The 22918-nt window shown below is 39.5% G+C and overlaps 3 protein-coding genes across 5 annotated transcripts; 2 read left to right on the top strand and 1 right to left on the bottom strand.

Annotated features, from left to right (window-relative positions):
- The first annotated feature begins 104 nt into the window (after positions 1-104).
- On the top strand, positions 105-2549 carry LOC137712410 (Pentatricopeptide repeat (PPR) superfamily protein). Its single transcript, XM_068451493.2, has one exon. The coding sequence runs from the start codon at positions 325-327 to the stop codon at positions 2176-2178; it is 1854 nt and encodes a 617-aa protein (XP_068307594.2). The 5' UTR covers positions 105-324; the 3' UTR covers positions 2179-2549.
- Positions 2550-10534: 7985 nt separating this feature from the next.
- On the top strand, positions 10535-16756 carry LOC137738708 (uncharacterized). 3 transcript variants are annotated; one of them, XM_068478190.2, is made up of 7 exons: positions 10535-10839; positions 11720-13042; positions 13345-13400; positions 13783-14013; positions 14139-14430; positions 15898-16094; positions 16290-16756. In XM_068478190.2, exons 2-7 carry the CDS (start codon positions 11813-11815, stop codon positions 16441-16443), a joined length of 2160 nt encoding a protein of 719 aa, XP_068334291.2. In that variant the 5' UTR covers positions 10535-10839; positions 11720-11812; the 3' UTR covers positions 16444-16756. The 3 variants fall into 3 exon arrangements, with proteins under 3 accessions (XP_068334291.2, XP_068334285.2, XP_088542248.1); XM_068478184.2 differs by having other exon boundaries at positions 10549-10839; positions 11809-13042; XM_088686122.1 differs by having other exon boundaries at positions 10590-10839; positions 11786-13042.
- Positions 16757-20676: 3920 nt separating this feature from the next.
- Positions 20677-22918, bottom strand: LOC137715356 (putative glycerol-3-phosphate acyltransferase 3). Its single transcript, XM_068454656.2, has 2 exons — positions 22149-22918; positions 20677-21844 (listed from the first exon to the last, which is right to left on the bottom strand). Exons 1-2 carry the CDS (start codon positions 22872-22874, stop codon positions 20957-20959), a joined length of 1614 nt encoding a protein of 537 aa, XP_068310757.2. The 5' UTR covers positions 22875-22918; the 3' UTR covers positions 20677-20956.

Here is a 22918-nt window from a genome sequence, read left to right as displayed (position 1 = left end):
TTAATTTTCTTCTTCTTCTTCGAAAAATAAATAAAAATATCATTGGTCGGTTAAATAATTTATCATCAAGATATGAGAATTGGTGGAAATCGAACCTGCATCTGAAAGTATAAACATAATTATTTTTTCCCGAAGATCTATGTGCAAAGTTATTTTGGGTAAACAAAAAGTTAAGAAAAAATTAGGGGAATATTTTGAAAGCTGGCGGCTACACCACCTACACTGGTTTTTTAATGCGAAGCGGAGCCCAGCTCTCTCAGACCAAGATTCTGTGTCTGACTTCTCCTTTGCTTCGCGGGATTTTTCAAACCTGCAAAACAGGCAATGCTTTCGCCGACTTTCTTGCCACCACGTATTGGTATCAGCCTTTATCAAACACCTTCTCTGCTCTCCATTCGACCGCCAAAACACACAAAGCATTCGAATTCAAAGCCTAATTATCTCAAAACCTCATCAAATTTTCGCTGTTTTTCTTGTGAAACTTCATCTTCTGCGTCAGATTTTCAGAATTCGAACTCCCACGAAAACTCAGAGGCTGAATTTTCGGGTACTCAATCGCTGAGCCAAAGCTTACGGCCCTACTTGCTTGCTCTTTGGCTTCGGTCATGTCGCGGTCTGAAAGAAGTGAGGAGATTGCATGCGATTGTTTTGAGGTGTTTGGCGAACCCGGTTACGTATGTTTTCAACAATTTGATGTGTGCGTATTTGGTTTTTGGGAAGTTGGGGGACGCCCGGAAGGTGTTTGATGAAATGACTGTGAGAAATGTGGTTTCTTGGACTGCCATTATTAATGGGTACTTGAACTTTGGTTTTGACGATGAGGCTTTGGGGTTGTTTGGGGAAGCTATCAATGATGGGGTTGTGCCGAATGGTAAGATGTTCGTGTGCTTGTTAAATTTATGTAGTGAGAGAGGGGATTATGAGCTTGGGAAGCAAATTCATGGTGGTGTTTTGAAAGGGGGTTGGAGCAACTTGATTGTTGACAGCGCCGTTGTTAAATTATATGCGCAGTGCGGAGAGCTAGTGAGTGCTTTCTGCGCATTTGATCAGATGCCGAAGTGGGATGTTGTTTGCTGGACAACTATGATCACTGCGTGTTCGCAACAAGGGCATGGACAGGAGGCTTTTTCGCTGTTCTCGCAGATGTTGAGTGATGGGTTTTCTCCGAATGAGTTTACAGTGTGTGGTGTTCTCAAGGCTTGTGGGGAAGAGAAGGAATTAGGATTTGGGAGACAGTTGCATGGTGCCATAGTTAAGAAGATTTACAAGAATGATATTTTCATAGACACTTCTCTAGTTGATATGTATGCAAAATGTGGGGAGATGGTACACTCGAGAAACGTATTTGATGGAATGAGAAACCGAAACACAGTTACATGGACATCTATTATAGCGGGGTATGCGCGGAAGGGCCTCAGTGAGGAGGCCATATACCTCTTTCAAGTAATGAAGAGGCGTAACATATTGGTCAACAACTTGACCATTGTAAGCATCCTCAGAGCTTGTGGTGGGATTAGGAATTCGGTGATGGGGAGAGAAGTTCATGCACAGATAGTCAAGAACTCGGTCGAAAGACTCAAAACCAATTTACACCTGGGAAGTACTCTAGTGTGGTTCTACTGTAGGTGTGGAGAGTACTCCAATGCCACAAGGGTCCTCCAACAAATGCCTTTACGAGATGTTGTCTCATGGACTGCAATCATTTCTGGTTGTACACAACTTGGGCATGAGGCTGAAGCTCTGGAATTCTTGAAAGAAATGATGGAGGACGGGGTGGAGCCCAACGCGTTTACTTATTCATCCGCTTTGAAAGCATGTGCTAAGCTGGAAACTGTTCTGCATGGGAAATTGATTCACTCCTCTGCAAACAAAAGTCCTGCCCTGTCTAATGTGTTTGTAGGTAGCGCTCTGATTTATATGTATGCAAAATGTGGGTACGTAACAGAGGCATTTGAAGTTTTTGACAGCATGCCAGAACGTAATTTGGTTTCTTGGAAGGCTATGATAGTGGGTTATGCAACAAATGGTCTCTGCCAAGAGGCTATGAAGCTCATGTACCGTATGCGAGCAGAAGGTTTTGAGGTGGATGATTACATCCTTTCCACTGTTCTTACTGCATGTGGAGATCTTGGATGGGAGATAGATCCTTCTTTGGAGTGTAGCCTACGGTCTAGTTGATCCTATCGCCTGATAAGAACTTCAGGTTAAGCTTGAATTGTGTCTAAGATGCCCTGCCCGGATCAGATATATAAAACTGAATTGACGGGAGGAAGAGGAAGCCAATGTCAAGATTGAATTGCCACGACCTCCTCTTTGAGATCACTTATACTCGTTAATATAAAGGAAGGGATAATTCAGCATTGTAACTTCCAATCAAGTTATGTATCGGTCCTCGCATTTTGTTCAGAGTCAAAGAATGTTACTGCGTTACGGACCCTTGGAAATACTGAACTCTGTTGTGAGGAATTAGCATGTAGAATGTAGCAAAACTGAACGTAGCTTATGTAAATATACATTCCGTTTAATTAGCCATGTACTTTGTGCTGTAAGATCTTCTGAATTTGGTCCTGCATTCTCAGAATTCTTAGATTTTTGGTTTCCACGTATATGTTACTAAAGTTTCTGCTGCGCCTTGCTATTCTATGCCATGCGTCAGGACCGGGGGTCACATTACCATCCTCGCCCCCGCTCTCCGTCCCCTCCTCCATCGGTGTTTAGAAATTTTGTTGAATCCCCGTCCCCATCAGCACAAAGTCCTGCTCTCCTAAGGTCCTCATTTTGAGGACTTGTAAGAACTTAATGTACATTAGCGACAAGATCGTATTAGTTTCAATCTAAAGGCTTAAAATATTTGACAAGTTAATAAAGTAAAACAAGAAAATGGATTTTCTAATAGTTCATGAATTTTAAGTTGATTTTGCTTTATTAAGTTGTCTGTTGTAAGCCTATTTGATTGAACTAATCTAAGGTATTAGAAAGAGGGGGCCGGCAGTATTATGAGAGAAGAGAGAGTGATTTAATTGTGAGGTGTGTGCTGTATCACCCCCATTGTGCCTTTATTTATAGTAGTAGGATAGGCAAAAACCTTACCCTTTTAGGATTACAACTCTTAATAGGTAATCAACTCCTAATAGGAATGTAAGAGATATTCCTAGATGTACTAGGATTTACACAAACACATTCCTATTATAAATATGATTGCAACACTCCCCCTTAAGTGTGTAAATACTCAACAAACCATCGCATCAGATCTTCAACAGAGAAGGTAGAATAGTTGATAAAGTCATCAGCACAACGGGTGAACACGAGTCTCAAATATAAAGAAAGTATGCATTGGTAGTAAAACTCACAAAACCTCGCTATGGTAAAACCCAAGGCATGGGGAAAAACCCATAGACTAAGGAGAAAAGTGAGAAGTATGCATAATGTCTAAAACAAACGTCAAACATGACGAAAGTAGTGAACTCAATGGAGCATGATCTTTCATCTCAGATTCCATCTGAACAATGCTCGATCTCTAGGCCAAGGCAGTATCGAGTTTTTCCAAGATCTTTCATCTCAAATTCCGATTTCAAGTGCATAGCAATTTCCTCAAGCTCTGCAGGAGTTCTGATGAGGTTCTTGTCATCGACATAAACTGCAATAATTGCAAATCCAGAATGTGACTGCTTTATGAACAAGCATGGGCATAATTCTTTGTTCACATAACCCTAACTTGTTAAATATTCACTTAGACAGTTATACCACATCCGCCTGAATTGTTTCAATCCGTAGAGTGACCACCTCAACATAATTAAAAGAGTGTTCTGTGGTCTAGAATTATTTGAACTAGTCAATGGAAGTCCTTATGGAACTTTCATGTATATTTCTATATTTAGATCCCCACAGAGATACGCAGCAGTTATCACGTCCATAAGCTGCATATTTAGTTTTTTAGAAACTACCAAACTGACAAGGTAGCAGAACGTTATAACGTTCATTATGGGGGAATACGTCTCCTTGTAATCAATCTCAGGGCGCTAAGAGAAGCATTGCGCTACGAGGCGTGCTTTGTATTGCACTATTTCATTCTTTTCATTACGCTTCCTCACAAAAGCCGACTTGTAGCCAACGGGCTTCACACTTGGTAGTGTAGGAACAATAGCTTCAAACACTTTATGTTTTGCAAGCGAATCGAGTTCGACTTGGATTGCTTGTTTCTAGTTTGACCAATCTGTTCTACATTGGCATTCATCAATGGAACGTGGTTAAATTTCATCGCTAAGCATGATGTCAGTAACTATTGTGTACGTAAATGCATCGTCGACGATCATCTTATTCTGATTCCAAACCTCATCCAATACTGCGTAGTAGACAAAAATCTCACAATTCGCGGGAGGGCCAAGTTGTCTCGTCTAAGAAATCATTCTAATCTAGAATAACCTCATGCGTTGGAACAGATGAGTGAACGATGGTCGGATTCAAACTAGGGTCACTAGTTAGTGGGACCAGGCCACGCGGAAGGTGTGGCCTCCCCACCTTCGGGGGCAGTCCGGCCTTCCGAGGCGGGCTGGTAACATACGCGGGGTACATCTATCCTTACAGGTGCGTTTGTAGCAGGTATATGTGATCTTGTCACCTTAGCCAGATCATTTAAAGCATCTAGCATACTCTGAGCAATGTTGTGAAGATCTATAATTCGTCACACCTCAGTTTTAGACTGGGTAGTGGGAGCATACCACGACAATTCGTGGGGTTCTCCAAGAACGTTAGCATGCTTATCTCCCCTTAACGATGGGAAGATTGTCTCATCAAAGTGACAATCCGCAAAACGTGTGGTAAAGAGATCTCCTACCAAGGGTTCTAAATAATGAAAAATTGATGACGAATCATAACCGATACAGATTCCTATTTTTCTCTAAGGACCTATTTTGGTACGTAGTAGCGGCGCTATTGGCACATAAATGGCTCACCCAAACACCTGTCAATACAAGACATCAGGCTCGTATCCAGTGGCCAATTGTAACGGTGAATGTGGTTGGGTAACGGTGGGCCTCATCCGGACCAATATATATCTACGTGCAATATTGCATAGCCCCAGGTAGATACCGGCAGTTTGGTTCACATAACCAAAGTCCGAGCCATCAATTGAAGGCGCTTTATGAAAGTTTTTGCCACGCCGTTTTGGGTGTGAACATAAGGTATAGGATGTTCCACATCAATCCATACTGACATGCAATAATCGTCAAAAGTATGTGACGTAAACTTTCATGCATTATCCAGTCAAATCAACTTAATCAGATAATCAGGGTGGTGAGCTCTTAACTTAATAATTTGTGCTAGGAGTTTAGCAAATGCAGCGTTGCGTGTGGACAACTGGCAAACAAGTGACCATTGTGTCAATGCATCAACCAACACCATAAAGTATCTAAATGGTCCGCAGGTTGGTTGGATAGGTCCACAAATATCCCTTTGAATCCTCTGAAGAAACTTAGGGGGGTTGTGAATAATTTTTGTAATTGAACGTTGAGTATTTAACTTCCTTAAAGAACATGCTTTGCATGGTGGGAATCCAACGTAGGGAGGTAACTAATGCCCATAAGATGATTTGAGGATACGGCGCATCATGTCACGTCTAGGATGTCCCAAACGGTTATGCCAAAGCATCAAAGTGCTCTGGAACTCAGGCATAGGGCCGCCCACATGATGGGCTTCTATGTCGTGAATGGTTGCAATGTACAACCCACTCGGGAGACGTTCCAACTTCTCGTGAATATGCTTTTGGCCATATTCATACGAAGTGATACAAAGAAATTCAGAACCATTATCTTCAGTGGTTTCAACATGATATTGATTATCTCAAATATCTCTAAAACTCAGCAACGTTCTTCCGGAACGTGGAGAATAGAATGCCTCTTTAATGGTTAAGACTATACCATTGGACAACATGATATGAGCATTTCCATATCCTTCAATCAGGTTAGATGGGCCTAAGAGAGTTGTCAGAGGTGCTTTCTTAGGTACAAAGTTAGTAAGATAGTGTCGCTCACGCAATGTGGTGTGTGTGGTAGCACTATCAGCCATACAACTAATTTCTCCACTAGACATATACCTAGAAATAAATTGATTGAATTGGTCACATGCACAAATATAATTCCATTCATTCAATTAAGCAATTTGAGCAATAATATCCATCAAATAACAATCCATAATTCAAAACAAATTATTCTAAAGATTTAGAAAAATTGAAATTAAACCATAAACCTAGAAAAATAGGGAAAAGGGGCCAGCCACTCTCAGTGGGTTCGGCCACTAGGGGTAGGTACCCTATAAAAATGTCTAATTTATTCGTCCATAGATGCTGACACCTCTTGAAAATCCGATATTTCCATTGATTTAGTAGCATCTTTCGGATGATCCACATGTGCAAAGTTAGACTCACGACAGGAATAATACTTGGCAATAGCCTCGGGGTTAGCTTGGCATATGTGTGACCAATTATCCTTTGATCCACAGCAATATAACATATCCATTTCAATGAAAGCCAATTGAACGAGAGCTTTACCCTTCTTCTTGAAGTTCGGGGCCTTAAAGGCAAGGGTTGGACGTTGTTGGGTCATATGTCCTCCCTTGGGGCCGGTGTTTTATTGACCTTGGGCCCGTGGTTGGGCTTGCCGCCCATTACCACGGCCACGACGGTTTTTTCGTCATTTGTGGTTGCTAGAATTGGTCGCATGCGCTCCAAGCGTGGCTTCGAGTCAGTCAGTCGAGCTTGATGATTCTTCATCAAAAGTTGGTTCTGGTTTTTAGCGAGAAGTCAAACAGAGATCAAATTCGAAAATTTGGTGAACTTCTATGCCTTATATTGTTGCTGCATGACAATATTGGTGGTGTGGAAGGTCAAATAGGTATTTTCCAAGAGATCTGATTCGGTTAGTTCCACTTTACAGAACTTCAGCAGTGATCGAATTCTACAAACTTCAGAGTTGTATTCATTCACGGACTTTAAAGTCTTGGAAGCGAAGATGATGCTAGTTGTGTCTTGCTTCAGGCAAGTATATGTCTTTCTAGTGATCAAAATGGTCGGCCAAAGCAAGCGAGAGGGTGCGTGGGTCCTCCTCAGTGATAGGTTTGTCGTTGGTTAGTGCCTCGATGGTGGCTCTAATGCCCTTTACAGTAAGATGAAGCTTCACGTCTTGAACCCACTTTAGGTAGTTTCTTTCAGAGACTTCCAGATCGGTCAAATCAAGTTTGTTCAAGTTCGACATGTCCCTAAAACGGAGGGTACAAAAAACGTGATTAGTCATATGGTGGTCCATAGACATATATTGTAAAACATTCGGGTTCTATAGAAATGTATTGGTTTAATTTATGAAAACTTCGGGTTTCAAAGGCACTGAATATGAAACTATAGGTTCAATTTAGTTTTTATGAACGACTAGTTCATAAATAAGAGGTTCTTGCAAGAAATACAGACTGCAATATGCTGATTTAAGTGTAGTAGATTTGAGTTTCTTCGAGAACTCAAGTGTGAGAGCTTCGTTACTACGAAAGTATGTCAACGGTTCAAAGTATAAAAATAAATTATTGAATCGATAATGTCCAAAAGTGATCTTCAGATCAATAATTTTGGATTAATTATCAGATTAATGGATTACATGTCACTTTTAATTAATTCAATAGATCGAGACCAAACAGGGTTGATTGTGGAAGCAAAATAATAGCATTAGGTTGAAAAAAACCATAGCCTAAAAAAAATTTGGGTTGGGTGCTATGAGTAGGGTAAAGCCCTATAGGCATATGGGCTTGGGTATGGCTGCAAAAGTAGCCCATATGTCGCTGCAGGCCACAGGTCGAAATACAGGAGCCTAGTAGCAAGTTGCTGGTGTGATTGGGCCGAGACCATCGCCCGGAAGTAGGCCTAAAGGCTTGCAGGTGCGAGAGAAACCCTAGCCACAGTTAGGTTTCAAGTTTGGGCCGTAAGGACTAAGCCTAACCCCGTGGATTGGCTGACTAAGTCGCGAGTTGTGGCAAGGGCTAAGCCCAGTAGCAAGTTGCTAGCGTGGGTTGAGATGGAAGGACCAGTCCAGCATGCACTGGTGTGGGTCGGGGCTGCAGGTCTATGGTAAGAAACTAAACTAGGTACACAGCCTGGTTGTCCACAGGTTGCAGCGAAGCTTAAAGGCTTCAGTAAAGGTCCGAGACATCAAACGACATCGTCTCAAGGAGGGTCTGCATGCGATTGGGCTTCAGGCCAGCACGGTGGTCCTTGTGGTGGTGCCACGACGGTGATGCCGCAAAATCTCAAATTCCTTGTTTTTTTTTTTGTTCAAAATTTTCTAGGGTTTGAAAAACCTTAATATGCTTCTAATTTATTTATATACTTTGACTCACAATTCCACATAGCAATTTAATTACGTAATGCATGAAACATATGTGTGTGTATATATATATATGTATGTATGTATGTATTGACAAATATATGAAACATGTATAATATATGTGTCACATCCCGGCCCGGGGGGACCACTTCCCGGGCCCACTCCACCACCCTAGCACGATATTATCCGCTTTGGGCCCCGACCACACCCTCACGGTTTTGTTTCTAGGAACTCACACGAGAACTTCCCGATAGGTCACCCATCATGGGAATGCTCTCGCGCGCTACTTGCTTAACTTCAAAGTTCCCATGGAACCCGAAGCTAGTGAGCTCTCAAAAGGCCTCGTGCTAGGTAAGGATGAGAATATACATATAAGGATCACTCCCCTGGGCGATGTGGGATGTCACAATCCACCCCCCTTAGGGGCCCGACGTCCTCGTCGGCACACACAGCCAGGGTTAGGCTCTGATACCAAATTGTCACATCCCGCCCCAGGGGGGACCACTTCCTGGGCCCACTCCACCACCGTAGCATGATATTGTCCGCTTTAAGCCCCGACCACACCCTCACGGTTTTGTTTCTGGGAACTCACATGAGAACTTCCCGATAGGTCACCCATCCTGGGAATGCTCTCGCGCGCTACTCACTTAACTTTGGAGTTCCCATGGAACCCGAAGCCAGTGAGCTCCCAAAAGGCCTCATGCTAGGTAAGGATGGGAATATACATATAAGGATCACTCCCCTGGGTGATGTGGGATGTCACAATATGTATCGTAAGGAAAATATAAACATAGAGGGGTTCATGCATCATGGGGAATATTTTTATGCTTCATGGACATTTCAAATATCTTCCTTTATTTTAAACGTTCCTAATTAGCAGAAAACAAATAAGAGCCTTTGAATTTTGTGGAAGATAGTCTCCTCTTACAATCCTTTAGTTCCTCAGCTTCTGGCAAGAATGTGCTGATAACGTGTTGTAGGTCTATTTGATTGAACTAATCTAAGGTATTAGAGAGAGAGGGGTCCGACGGTATTAAGAGAGAAGAGAGAGTGATTTAATTGTGAAGTGTGTGTTGTATCACCCCAATTGTGCCTTTATTTATAGTAGTAGGATAGGCAAAAACCTTATCCATTTAGGATTACAACTCTTAATAGGTAATCAACTCCTAATAGGAATATAATTCCTAGATTTACTAGGATTTACACAATCACATTTCTATTCTAAATATGACTGCAACATTGTCAAATATTTTAAATCTTTGGATCTAATCTATTATAATTATATGACTAATATGCATTTGGTCCTCACAGGTCCTTAAAATAAAGACCTTAGGACAACAAGATTGCGTCAGAACATACTTCCCCCCTCCCTCAATTTTTTTAGTACATCGATATTTTTACACTAAGGGGAGGGAGAGTTCGGTAAAGCCACACAATGGATAATTCGCCATCCACAAGATTCAAACTAAGACCTCTTACCCACCCACTAACCCGTCCAAGTCCCCATTTTATTTCTTTACAAAGACCTTTCCTCGTGGTTCTTCAATTTTGTCTAAAATTACCATTTAATTCCTTTGTGTGTCTTTATATAAACGGTTTTGTTATGTGCATGGAAATAGACCGAGAAAAAAAAAGAAAAAAAAATTAATTTACCCAATGGGTAACTTAATTTGGTATGTGATAACTTTTTATTTTTTATTTTTTGAACAAACGATATTATTGATAGGGGGAGGGGGTAGGCTACGTTTTATAATGGGCTCGTAATAATGCAATAAGTGGCGATATGTGATCACACTAGACGGTAGTACTAAGTGGCAATATGTGATAATATTGATATATCTACTTTTTTTCTCATGATCAGGTATGAAAATAAAAATTTTAAAGACTTGGAATAGAAATAGACCGAGAAAGAAAGGAAAAAAAAAATTTAGCCAACAAATTAAGAAAATAGATTATTTCGACGAAAAAATGGAACTTTAACGAAAAGTTCCCAGTACTGTTCACTTTAATAAAAAAACTATATTTTTACACTAAAAGGTCAATCATGATTATTTATTTTATCTTTATTATTAAAACTCAGAATTTTCAAATATTTTTCATTAATTTTCCACGAAAAAAAAAGAGAGGAAGTAATGAATTTTGCATACGTGGTATGAATTTAATTTGGGAATTAAGAATTTCATTACCCAAATGAGTCCACGAGAATATTCAAAGTCCAAAACCCGGACCGTCAAAAATTCATGTTTTCAGCCCACGGACTTCCCGCTCCCTCCTCCGCCCCTTTCTAACCGCGGTTTCATTTCATTCTGCTTCTCCCCCTAAACCCCCAAATCAAGACTGTAACTTCCCCCAAAATTTATTACCCATCTCTCTAACTCCTTTGAGATCTCTCTCCATCTCTCTCCTCTCTCTCTCGGAGTGGTTCGTCTCCAACCCAACGAATCCAACCAATCGGGCTCTCTCAGTCCCTTTCAGATCTGTGAGATTTCTCTCATTTTTTACACTAATTTTGAGTTGATTTCTGTAAATTTTTTTGTTAATTGTTGATTTGCCTGCTTATTATATCCTTTTTCCTGTTTTTTTTTTTTTTTTTTTTTACCGAGAAATTGATAAAATTAGGATGAAAATTTATTTATTTGGTCGAGATAGTTGACAATTCACATTTGCTTAGTGCTATTTTATTGGTGAACGTTGAATTTGATACTTTATCCTGGGGCTGAAAATTTTGTATTATTTCAACTGAATATACTCATACTTTGATTCTACCTGTTTGTTGGGTAATAATCTTCTCCTAAACTAACAAGCTGACTATCTGCTGAGCCTGTAAGTTGTAATTAGTCAAATGGGTTCTTGCTTTTGGACTTTTTTTTCTCAATCTCGGATTCTTGTTTACGCTGTTGAATTTAGTTGTGGTAAAAGCAGGTCAAATAATGTGTATCTCTTTGTTTGTTTAGGTTTGCATATTAACACGGTAGTTTTGTTTTATTATCATGGTGGATTAGGATTGATGTTTCAGTGTGTGTCTCTGTTAGCAACAGAAAGCAGTAATTCTTTAATGTACAAAGAAATATTTACCAATATGATCAGCATAGATAACGATTTTCACTTCTGATTTGTACGTTACGTAGAAAAGGAACATTTAACCTGAATGCTTATTCTCTTACTTATTGAGCCAAATAGTTCCTTTTGTCGTTTAATAAGCAACTACGTTCACCAGTTTGCTATTAATGAAGGTCAAGGGTTAAACTAGTTGTTTGCAAATATATTCTCTTTGACGATGACTTATTATTAGTTTATTATTATCAATCAACATTCAACATCTTTGCATAGGGATTAAGTTTTGTCTAAAACTATTGCAGGATCCTGCTTAAATTCATTGAATGTTTAAAGTTTAAAATTTTAAGGGCTGTGTTGTAATGAGTTAGTGCTTGAACTTCATTCTTCCCAGCCTCATGGAGAAGGAGGCTTCAGCTAAGGAAGATATCACAAGTTCTGTAAATGCTCAAGATTTGGACAAAGATACACTTGCTCTTCATAAAGATCTGGGTGAACCATCAAAGGAGACGAAAACTCTGAGTATCAGCACTGGTGGTCCCAAGTTAGACAAGGATGGTGGAGAAGATGTGCTAGTTGATAAGATGGCCAGGAGCGGGGATGTGAAGTCTAAAGATGGGGGAAAAAAATTAGACAGTAATCCAAGTCACAGGGACATAGGTGAGAAGATCGATGAGAGTAGGCATTTGGAATCAAAAATTCAAGAAAAAGAATTAGACTCTGATCATATGGTGGAGTCCGAAAAACAAGAAGCAAAAACGCACAATGATGGTTTACAGAATAACTTGGGTAGGAAGGCAGATGAAAGTAAGGGTTTGGAGTCCAAAACTCAGGAGGAGACAAATCAAACCACAGATGAAATTCTTGGTGAGGAGGAAGAGCAAGAGCCGGTGTTTGATGGAACAGAGATTCCTGGGATGGCAGCTAACAGAAGTATGTCCACTCGTTCTTTAGATCTTGATTCAGAGAACCAGGGGGTAGTTGAAAAGGCAGTGGCGCTTAAAAACCTTGTTAAGGTTAAAGGTGTAGTTGCAGTCTCCACATTTCTGCGTCGCCTTTCTGGCAAAAGAGATGAAGATGGTGATGCAGAAAACAAAGCTGCGCAGAGGGAGGAAGTCACTGAAGGACCAGCACAAGCTATAGCCATAAAAGGAAGAATTATTCTGTTCACAAGATTAGGATGCCAGGACTGCAAAGAGGCTAGGTTATTTTTGTATAGGAAGAAGCTCAGATATGTAGAGATCAATATTGATGTATATCCCAGCAGAAAGCTTGACTTAGAGAAATTTGCTGGGTCTTCTGCTGTTCCAAAGGTTTTCTTCAATGAAATCCTTATTGGAGGCTTGAGTGAGCTAAAGGGCTTGGATGAGTCTGGAAAGCTTGATGAAAAGATTGAATATCTGATTAGTGAAGCACCGTCATGTGAAGCTCCTTTGCCGCCACTTTCGGGTGAAGACGATCTGTCCAGTAGTGGAGCTATTGATGAACTAGCTTTAATTGCCCAGAAAATGAAAGAATTTGTTGACGTGAAGGATCGTTTTCATAAAATGCGCAGGTTCACAAACTGTTTTTCAGGTTCAGAAGCAGTGGATTTCTTATCAGAGGATCAGTATCTGGAAAGGGAAGAGGTTTGCTATTTTCATTTTCTTTTCTTTTTTAAAATTTTGGAAAGCAAGTTGAACTTTTTGAGTGGTCATAGGAATTCCACCTTTTAGTGGGCTAGATTACTTTACATTGTCCTAAGGGGTTACAGGGCATCCTTTTCTAAAATTTGTTGGTCTTGATTCGTGAATCTACATTTGGATTATCTCATATGGATGAAATTGTTTCATCAAGTGTGCTGTATTTACTATGTATGCAAAATCGATTTCTAGTTAAGGTTATCGTCGTTAACTCTTCTCTTTTCCTTTTGGTTTGTGTTATGATGCAGGCTATTGAATTTGGGAGAAAGCTTGCAAGCAAACTTTTTATTCAGAATGTTCTTGAGTGAGTCACTTGAAGTTTTCCTTGAAGTGTCTTTATATTCTCTTTCACTTGGTTTTATTGCTAGGAAACTCTGAGTGGAAAGTAGTTCAAAAGAAAGTACTCAAGCAAAATTACATTTGATATACAAGAGGAGATTTTAGAAAAATGAGATCTCAGCTGTCCATGATTCATTGTCCTGTTAAAGGCTGTAGTGGTTGGATGACATATTTTATTTTTTTCCATAGTCGGATGACTTATTTATTAAACAATTAAATGAGTGAAGTATTAGTGGACAATTTCAATTTTTGATTTTCATGTCAGACCAACTTGTTTCACATATATTATTCCATTGTTGACATATTTTCTTCTGTTTGTTCTCAACAATGCTTTTATGTTGCTCTAGGGAAAATCTATTTGAGGATGGGAACCACCTATATCGGTTCTTGGATGATGATCCAATTGTTTCTCAATGTCAGAACATTCCGAGGGGTATAATTGATGTAAAGCCAAAACCCATCCTAGAAATTGCATCAAGGTTGAGGTTTTTATCTTTTGCAATTCTTGAGGCCTATGTGTCAGAGGATGGAAAACATGTTGATTACAGAAGTATCCATGGAAGTGAGGAATTTGCAAGGTTTCACTTTTCTTTTCTCTTTTGTTTTTGTCAAATAATTTTTAGCTGGAAAAAGTATTTTGGTATCTCAATAAACTGTTTTTGGTTTTATATCCAACACATTGTTAACGGTAATATCTTTGTAGATATCTGAGAATAGTAGAAGAGCTTCAAAGAGTGGAAGTGAAGGATATGAAGAGGGAGGAGAGACTTGCTTTCTTTATAAATCTCTACAATATGATGGCCATCCATGCAATATTGGTATGGGGTCATCCAACTGGAGCAATAGAACGAAAGAGGTTGTTTGGGGACTTCAAGTATGTTGTTGGTGGGTCCACATACTCACTTTCAGCTATTCAAAATGGCATTTTACGGGGAAACCAGCGACCACCATACAACCTCATGAAGCCATTTGGTGCAAAAGATAAGCGTTCATTGGTAAGATGATAATAATATTCTTCAGTATTTACATGGCATAAACTTTTACTTGGCCACATCAGTCATGTATGTATTCATCAGTGTATTAAAAGCGTGAGGTGTGGGCGAGGCGTCCAAGGGATAGCTTGGCCTAGGAGTGAGGCAAAGCCTCACGGGACCTAAATTTTTTAATATATACACTGAGTGTACTCATATTATATTAAAAAAAAAAGATTATTAATCAATAATCACCCTGAGCACACACATATATTATAAATATATATACACCAGTGTATTAAAAGCGTGAGGCGTGGGCAAGGCGTTTGAGGGATAGCCTGGCCTAGGCCGCCTCACGGGACCTAAATTTTTTAATATATACACTGAGTGTACACATATATTATATTAAAAAAAAAGATTATTAACCAATAATCACCCTGAGCACACACATATATTATAAATACACACACACACACATATATAGACATATATATATATATATATATATAATAGAGGATGAAAAGCACAATGAGCACACATATAACAATGCACGCAGACAGCACACACATCCATTATATAAAAAATAAAAATAAGAAAAAAAGGCAGAGAGACGATAGTGCAAGGAAGAGGTATGAGGCAATTAAAACCCTACCCAAAATTTGGGTTTGGGAGTTTAAAAAAAAAAAAGAAAGCCTTGAGGCACGCCTTCCGCCGCCTAGGCAGCTCTGGCGAAGCCTTGCGCTCACTCCCTCAAAACAGAGGCGGCAACCCTCAAGCCCAGCCTCAGAGGGCGCCTAGGCACTCCTTAAGGCGAGCCTTTTTAAACATTGATATACACACATATATATACATATATTTTATTATATATATATATATATATATATATATATATATGAAATAGAGGATGAAAAGCACAGTGAGCATTGAGCACACATATAACAATGCACGCAGATAGCACACATCCATTATATAAAACGATAAAAAGACAGAGAGACGATAGTGCAAGGAAGAGGTATGAGGCATTTAAAACCCTTCCCAAAATTTGGGTTTGGGAGTACAAAAAAAAAGAAAAATAAAGCCAAACAGAGTTGCCTGGACGCCCTGAGGCGCGTCTCCGCCGCCTAGGCGGCTCCGGCGACGCCTTCCGCCCACTCCCTCAAAACAGAGGCGGCAACCCTCACACCCAACCTCAGAGGACGCCTAGGCGCACCCTGAGGCAAGGCTTTTAAGACATTGGTATTCATGTGGTTTACATGATCAAAGAAATTTGGCATTCCCATGTGTAGCATTTCAAATTTCTTTTGGCCATAACATTATAAAACTTGCCTGTCTGGTTTTCTAGTTTGAGAATAGGAGGTTGATGATACACATTCTTTTCAAGTCATTAAAATCCAGAATTGCAATCTGCTACTAGGCAACTCTTATCTCTTAAGAGTTGAGTCTCTCTGTTGTCAATTTATGCTACCTCATTTTTGTACCTTTCCGTATCAGGTGGCTCTTCCTTACCCAGAGCCTCTTATTCATTTTGCACTGGTTTGCGGTACTCGATCTGGCCCTGTTCTTCGATGTTATTCTCCTAGTGACATTGATAAAGAGTTAATGGAAGCAGCCCGTGATTTCTTAAGAAATGGAGGTCTTATTATAAATTTTGATTCGAAGGTTGCTTCAGCTAGTAAGATTCTTAAATGGTAAGCTGTTCTAAGCAAGTGTTCTAATTTTTTATTTCTTCATTTAGGGGTGGGGTTTTTCTGAGCACATTCTGTGGTTTTCTTATTTATCTTATATATAACAAATATAGGAACACGCACACTGTCTTTAATTTGGGGTTCTGAAACTTTCGAATAATTAACCTCTCTCGTCTAATAATACTCGTTAACGGTCAGGTTTAGCATAGATTTTGGCAAGAATGAGGTAGAGGTACTGAAGCACTCATCAAACTACCTTGATCCAGCTGTCTCAGAAGCTTTACTGGAGTTTCTTGCTGACTCTCAGTTGAAGGTGACGTACCAGCCTTATGACTGGGGTTTGAACTGCTAACGACGTTAGTATACCTTTCTCCCATACCATATACAACTTTAAATAGCTTCCTCTGTTTTCCAAAATATAGCATGAGAGAAGTGATGGATATGTACTTTCATTATTTCCATTTGTAGTTTGATAGACAGACCAGATGCATTTTCCGATAAATAGTTTGGCGAGACGCATTGAAAATGTTCTTTTCTCATATACATGAAACATGATGGTTTGGCTTAAAATTACAACGATGTAGTCTTATGTCTTTTACCTTTTTACAATGTAATTTGTTTCTTTGGTCTTCTAATCATCGAATACATGACTATTGACTGTCTAATTGTACATTTGTGAGTCTTGAATATCGGTGTAGAATTCTAGTTCCAACATGTTCTTTACAATGGTTTCTTGGGAAATCTTGCATTCCTTGATTTTGGAAAAATATTGGGCTTCATTTGGAGTTGTAAGATTTCAAATTTAGGGAGTTTACTTGATTACTGTTTGATAATCATTTTGTTTTTAGGTTTCATTTTTTTGTTTAAAGCGGAAAACTTGTTTGGTAATTGTATTCGGTTTATGAAAAGTGAATTATTTTTTTGAGTTTCTAAAATTTGGCTTCGTTTTGGTTATCAATATTTTTTTTTTTTTAGAAAATGAAAATTGAAATGATTACTAGCATAAACTTGTCAATATCAAAGTCCTAGTATGTGGCCTTTTATTAGTGGGGTAATATTAGTGTTCTAAAAATCGGCCTAGGCGGCGCCTATACATTGGGCAGAGACCAACCGCCTCGATTAACTTGTAATCAGTTGCAAAATTGGAGAAAGTATTAGACGGACGTTGGGCGGGATTAGGAGGGATTAGGCAGGTCTAGGCAGAGCTATGCAGGTTTGCGTGGGGCTGGACGGGGCTGGGCGGAGTCTAGTTGGTCGTATTTGAAGACGTCGAAATCAGGAAAAATTTTGAATTTGGAAAAGTCAAGTTGCAGTCGAGAGGAAGGGCTGGTTTGGTATTGCTGTGCTTTGAAAAAAAGCTGCTTCTGCTGTGCTGTGAGAATAAGCAGCTGTGAAATAAAGCAGCAGAGTGTTTGGTAAACTTTTTTGTAAAAGTGCTTTTGAAAAAAAAAAAGCAGTATTAGAGTGTTTGGTAAACTTTTATGTAAAACAGATGTGAAAAAAAGCCGGTTTTTCAAAGCTGGGTTTTGCAGCTTCTTGTTTTTGGCTTTTTTTCACCCAAAACTGTGAAAAAAAGCTGAAGCTGAGTGTTTACCAAACACAAAAACAGCTCCCAGCTTTTTTTGATAGCAGCTTTTTTCAGAATCACCTCAGTACCAAACCAGGTCGAAGAAGATGATTGGTGGGGTCCATCTTTTTTTTTTTTTTTTTTCCAATTTAAATGGACAAATGTGGTCTTTATGGTCCCACCACACTGTTTGGTTCCGTGTTTCACTATTTTATGTTCTTTTATTTCTGTTTATTTTTTTGGGTCAATATTCTTTTGTTTATTTTCCCACCCAAATCAATCATCATGTTTTACTTTTTAAATATTTTTGAATTGTTTTATTATTCCTTTTCCTTTTAAGACCATTTATATTAAAAACCCTAACATTACATATATATTGTTTTAAAAAAAAAATTATTTATATAATAAATTTAAATTTTATATTAAATTAACTTAAATCCGCCTAGGCCACCTTCTAGCCGCCTAGGCGCTAGGCCCCTTCTCGTCGCCCGACTAGTGTCTAGCGTTTTTTAGAACCTTGGGTAATATTACAGAGATCAAATTTACAAACCAAATGATGTGATTGTAGATGGTTAGATTATTAACAGTGTCGATTAACGGGTTTGTTTTTTTATTGGTGATACATCATTTAGTTTAAAATTTTGGACTCTCTAGTGTTACTCTTAGCAATGAGTGCAGTTGCTAAATTTGACATTTCTACCACCTGGGCTTGGTTAAGTTTTGTTCTTTTTCCAATCTTTTCTTAATTCAGAGGGGAGATTTAAACTCAAGAGTCTCTTGTAACACTGCAAAGTTAAGTACCACGAGATTAAAAAAACAATTTGCGATTCCAGTCTTATCTTTTTATGAGAAGATCCTAATAGGAAAGAAAATAATTATTGAAGTGATTATTATTTTTTTGAACAAATGATATTATTTATACTAAGGAGGAGAGGGCCGGCTTAGCCTCACAATGGGCTAGCAATAATGTGGTTCAAATTCGTCTCTAGCGAGAATTGAACCTATGATCTCTCACTTACAAATGAAGAGGAATACCTTTAAACTGTAGTAAGTGATCATATTTATTAATAAATAACTAAATTGAAGTAGATGAATCATCTTTATTACTACACACGTAAGGTATGGGGGAAGGAATGTTTTCGTTCTCTCCTCCATGAGAGCCCTCCGTCGTGAGTGTCTTTCTTTCCTCTATGAGAGAAGTGAGTGAGTCCCTCAACCGTATTGATACCTTCTCAGCTATCCCCAACCATCTGGGTTCAATCAAGCGATTCGCAATAAACCTCAAATCTTAAATCCCAATTTGTTGAAACCCACCACAAAACCTCAACACCTTCATCATAGCTGCCCAAGATGAGAGTATGACCACAAAAGTTCTAAATCAGGTTCCTTGGGCAGTGATGAAACAAAATTTCTTGGTCAAAAGGTGGCCCAAGAGATTGGCCTAGAAGAAGTAAAAATGGAGATGGTCTTTTTCTGGGCCAATATCAGATTAGGGGAGTGCCTCTACATCTGACCTCAGAAGCCAATGTCAGACGTCTCGCTAATGAAATTAGGGAGTTCATGGAGTTTGAAGATCTTTCCAAGGCGAGAGGTTTCCTTCGTCCAAGGGTCATGGTGAATACTTCTGAACCCTTGACCACGAGCTGTTGGCTACCAAGGGAGAACAATAAGGATACTTGGGTCGAGTTCAGATATAAGAGGCTGCAAGATTTCTGTTACCGTTGTGGGATATTAGGGCATACAAATAATGAATGCTCTTTCGAATCGACAAAGGGATGGGCTACTAGATACAGGGAGTGGACAAAAACGAGGCCAATAAGATAAGTGGTGGATCTGGCTAGAGCCATATTATTTGGTGCCAGGGAAAGAATGCTTGCTGGGGTTGTGAGGTATGGGGCCACACCCACACCGCATCGAAATGTGGAAATAATAGAACAGGGTGTAATGGGGAAAATAACCCCAACCCATTGGACCCAATGTAAACAAAGGAGGTTCATGATACCAGAAAATGAAGGAAGAAAAGGTACGGGCAGGAATATAGAAAAGCCAGGGTGGAGAGCAATCCTGCACAATGGATCATGACTGGAGGCACTCGAAAAATAACTCACCACGTGTTTATGGGATACAGGCCATCGAGCAATATTCAATCACACATCCTTGGAGTACAGTCAAGGCAGATGATTAACCCATCAATTATGATTCAGGAATTGCCATAAGAGGTTAATACTCAGACACAAAGGAAGGATCTAGGCCTGACAATAGTTCAAATGCTCCCACGATTAAGCATGAGGATTGGTGCAGGTAGGGAGCAACATAAAAATTTGGAAGTCTTCCGGGCTTCTTGGGCTGAGACACAGGAAAAGGAGATAGAGCAATCCAGCCGTATGGAGGCCATGAGGAGCCAATCGAAACGGGGACCTGATACCAAGACCAGGAGGTGTTCCAATCCCCACAAAAGAAGGCTATGAGTGGTGAGAGAAACGAGGTTAGAAAAGGAAAAGCTGCTGAGAGGCTTCAGAGAAATACATGTGTGAGTTTCAAGAGCAAACCCCAGTCACAAGACTTACCTGACATGGGTACACTGTCATGGTGACATTTCATGTCAATAAGATAAATACATGTGTGAGTTTTTGTCCAAATATTCTTATTTCTTTGGCATGAAACGTCACGTAACGTAACAGTGTACTCGTGCCAACTTGTTCTCCTTTACTTGGGGCCAGCGATGCATGGTGGGAATTTAGGCATAGTTTTATTTTTAATAACAATTTGGTGGGTTGGGATTGTCATACCATTTCGTTATGTGTTTAATAGGATCAACTACTAAAAGAAAATTGATTTGTTCTTAATTTATAAAAAAAAATCCACCATTTTCATACCTTTTTAATTTCAGTACACTATTATCCCTCAACTAAATGTAGATACTTGTAACTCAAGTAGTTGAAAATATTTAACCTTACAAATGAGATCATACTCTGAGTCTCTCTTCCTCAATCTCGCTTGTATGTAAAAGTAATTAAATTAAACAAAATAAAACAACTTATCATATATGATACAACCAAGTACATGGTTATTTTACAAGAGGATAAGCTCACGTAATCATATAGGCTCACAGCCATGGGTTTGTGGATCACTTGGACCACTGGTGGGTCTTGATCACGTAAAACCAATTCCCAATAGATAATACCTAATTGATGCTTAGATTTATAGATCTGATGGTCACATACTGGAGAAGGACTTACAAGTCATGGAAACACCGATACCATAACATCCTGTTCCATGTAAATTACACCCTACTGATTCACCTTGAGCTTTTCAAGCTCCCATCATTACCTGCCAACACCATATACTTATCTTTCCTTGTGAGACCGGTGCACTCAAACCCTAAAGCCTTGCCTATCTCATTTTGTACATGATTGGCAACTTCAAACCTTGATTTCCCTCCAAGATTGCAAGTTTCTTGTTCAGGCAGTTTATCAAGGAGCTGGAGGGTGTAAACAGGATGTGGATTCATGAAATGAAAAACTGGATCCAAACTTTTGAACCCACTAGCACATGTACCATAAAACATATTTACTTTCACATCAATGGCTACAGGAACAATGTCATCAGTGAGCTCTGCAAACAAAGGGCTGAACCTCAACAAATATGGCTCTCGGCATGTTGTTCCTTCTGGGCAAACCACAAGGTCTCCTTGTTGCAACAGTTTCTCCATTGTTTTTGCGTCTCTCTCTCTATCTCTGGTTAATCCGATGGTTTTCATCGGGGCAATTTTCTCATTGACTTTGCTCAAACTGTATGTGACAGCAGAGAGGGATTTGTCAATGGCTAGTTGGACATAGAGTGGATCTAGGAGGGTTCTATGGTTGCAGACATAAAGTCTTCCCCTTTGTTTTTGGGCATCATTTGTTAGGGAAATTGGGGATTTGGGTTTTGAAATTGTGGTGATTGTGCCTGTGAAGGCCAAGATTGGAGAGGAAATGCTGTGAGGGAGAAAAATGCCAGTGAGCAATCTTATGATGCAGATGAAAATTCCTAGAGGGAAGTACATGAACATGGCTAAGGTGGCTGCTGGGGTTGGGAAGAAGGCCAATCTTCCATCATGGAAAATCAAGGGTTTTGGGTATTTTTGTTTTGCTAGGGTTTTCCAGTTTTGCTTCTCAGCTTCGGTCACCATGTAAATCTCATCCTGAAAAGAAAAAAAAAAACGTGGGTATACAATATTTTAAATCATTTTAATTAATTTTAAGAAAGAGAAATTCGACGTAGGATAGATCAACATACTATTTTAGCCAACATACCGTCTTAATATTATTATTAAAAAGGGAAATATCCGACACCCAAAAATGATTACTCGTACAAGAAGACTTTCTAGTCAAGTGACCATGTTATTATTAAAAAGGAAATATACATGGAGTTGTTCATGATGCAAACTCAACATCAAATTGAGAGAGAGAGAGAGAGAGAGAGAGTCAAAATGACCATTGACCAACCTTGCAATGAGAAAAGAGTTGCTCATGCTGCAAAAAACTATCTTGGCAACCAATTATGCCAATAGTTTGAGAATCTGTCTTGATCTCCTCTCCAAAAATTACATTTGGTTCAAAAGATTTAGTCTTTTTTTCCTCCATCAACCCCACAAAGTATCCAGCAACAACTTTTAGCTCTCTTGCAACAACAACATCAACCCCGACATAATCCTTCAACAACCCTTCAACCATCACCCTAGGCAACTCACTCACTCCCACTTTTTTCCCACATCTCATCACCACATCAAGCCCTTCACTCCCAACATCCTCCAAAAAGAACTTGGGCAGGACAGCTGTCCCAACCCTCATCCTATCCTTCCTAATCCCACAAAAGCACAAAAAAACCATAATATTTAGGCCTAACTCTCCACCAACCAAAAAAACTAGAGGGCTCAAGAGAAACAAGATCATAGCTCTCAAAAGCCCTCCAGCCTCAAAGGCCACAAGCAGGAAGTAAGGAAACAGTGAAGCTGATGACTTCAAAAGTGCTTCCTCAAAGTGGAAAAGCACTGTTTTGTTTGAAAGCACTTTTGCCTTTTGAGCAAGGGTTTTGAACTTCTGAAAGTTGAAGTGGGTTGCATGGGGCTGGCTGGCTTTGTGTTCTGGAGGGGATGATGATATGTTGCTTGGTTTGCTGTGGACTTGGAAAGAGGAGGAAAGTGCTTCTAGGGAGCATAGATTTCCAGACATCTTTGGTGCCTTCGCTTACTACATTTTTTCAATAGATGCAGCAT

Source organism: Pyrus communis, chromosome 15 (genome assembly GCF_041283825.1).
Source record: "Pyrus communis isolate YQ-2024b chromosome 15, ASM4128382v1, whole genome shotgun sequence".
NCBI classification, from domain to species: domain Eukaryota; kingdom Viridiplantae; phylum Streptophyta; class Magnoliopsida; order Rosales; family Rosaceae; genus Pyrus; species Pyrus communis.
Note: the sequence above shows the minus strand (reverse complement) of the source record. Positions and strands in the feature narration are given on the sequence as shown.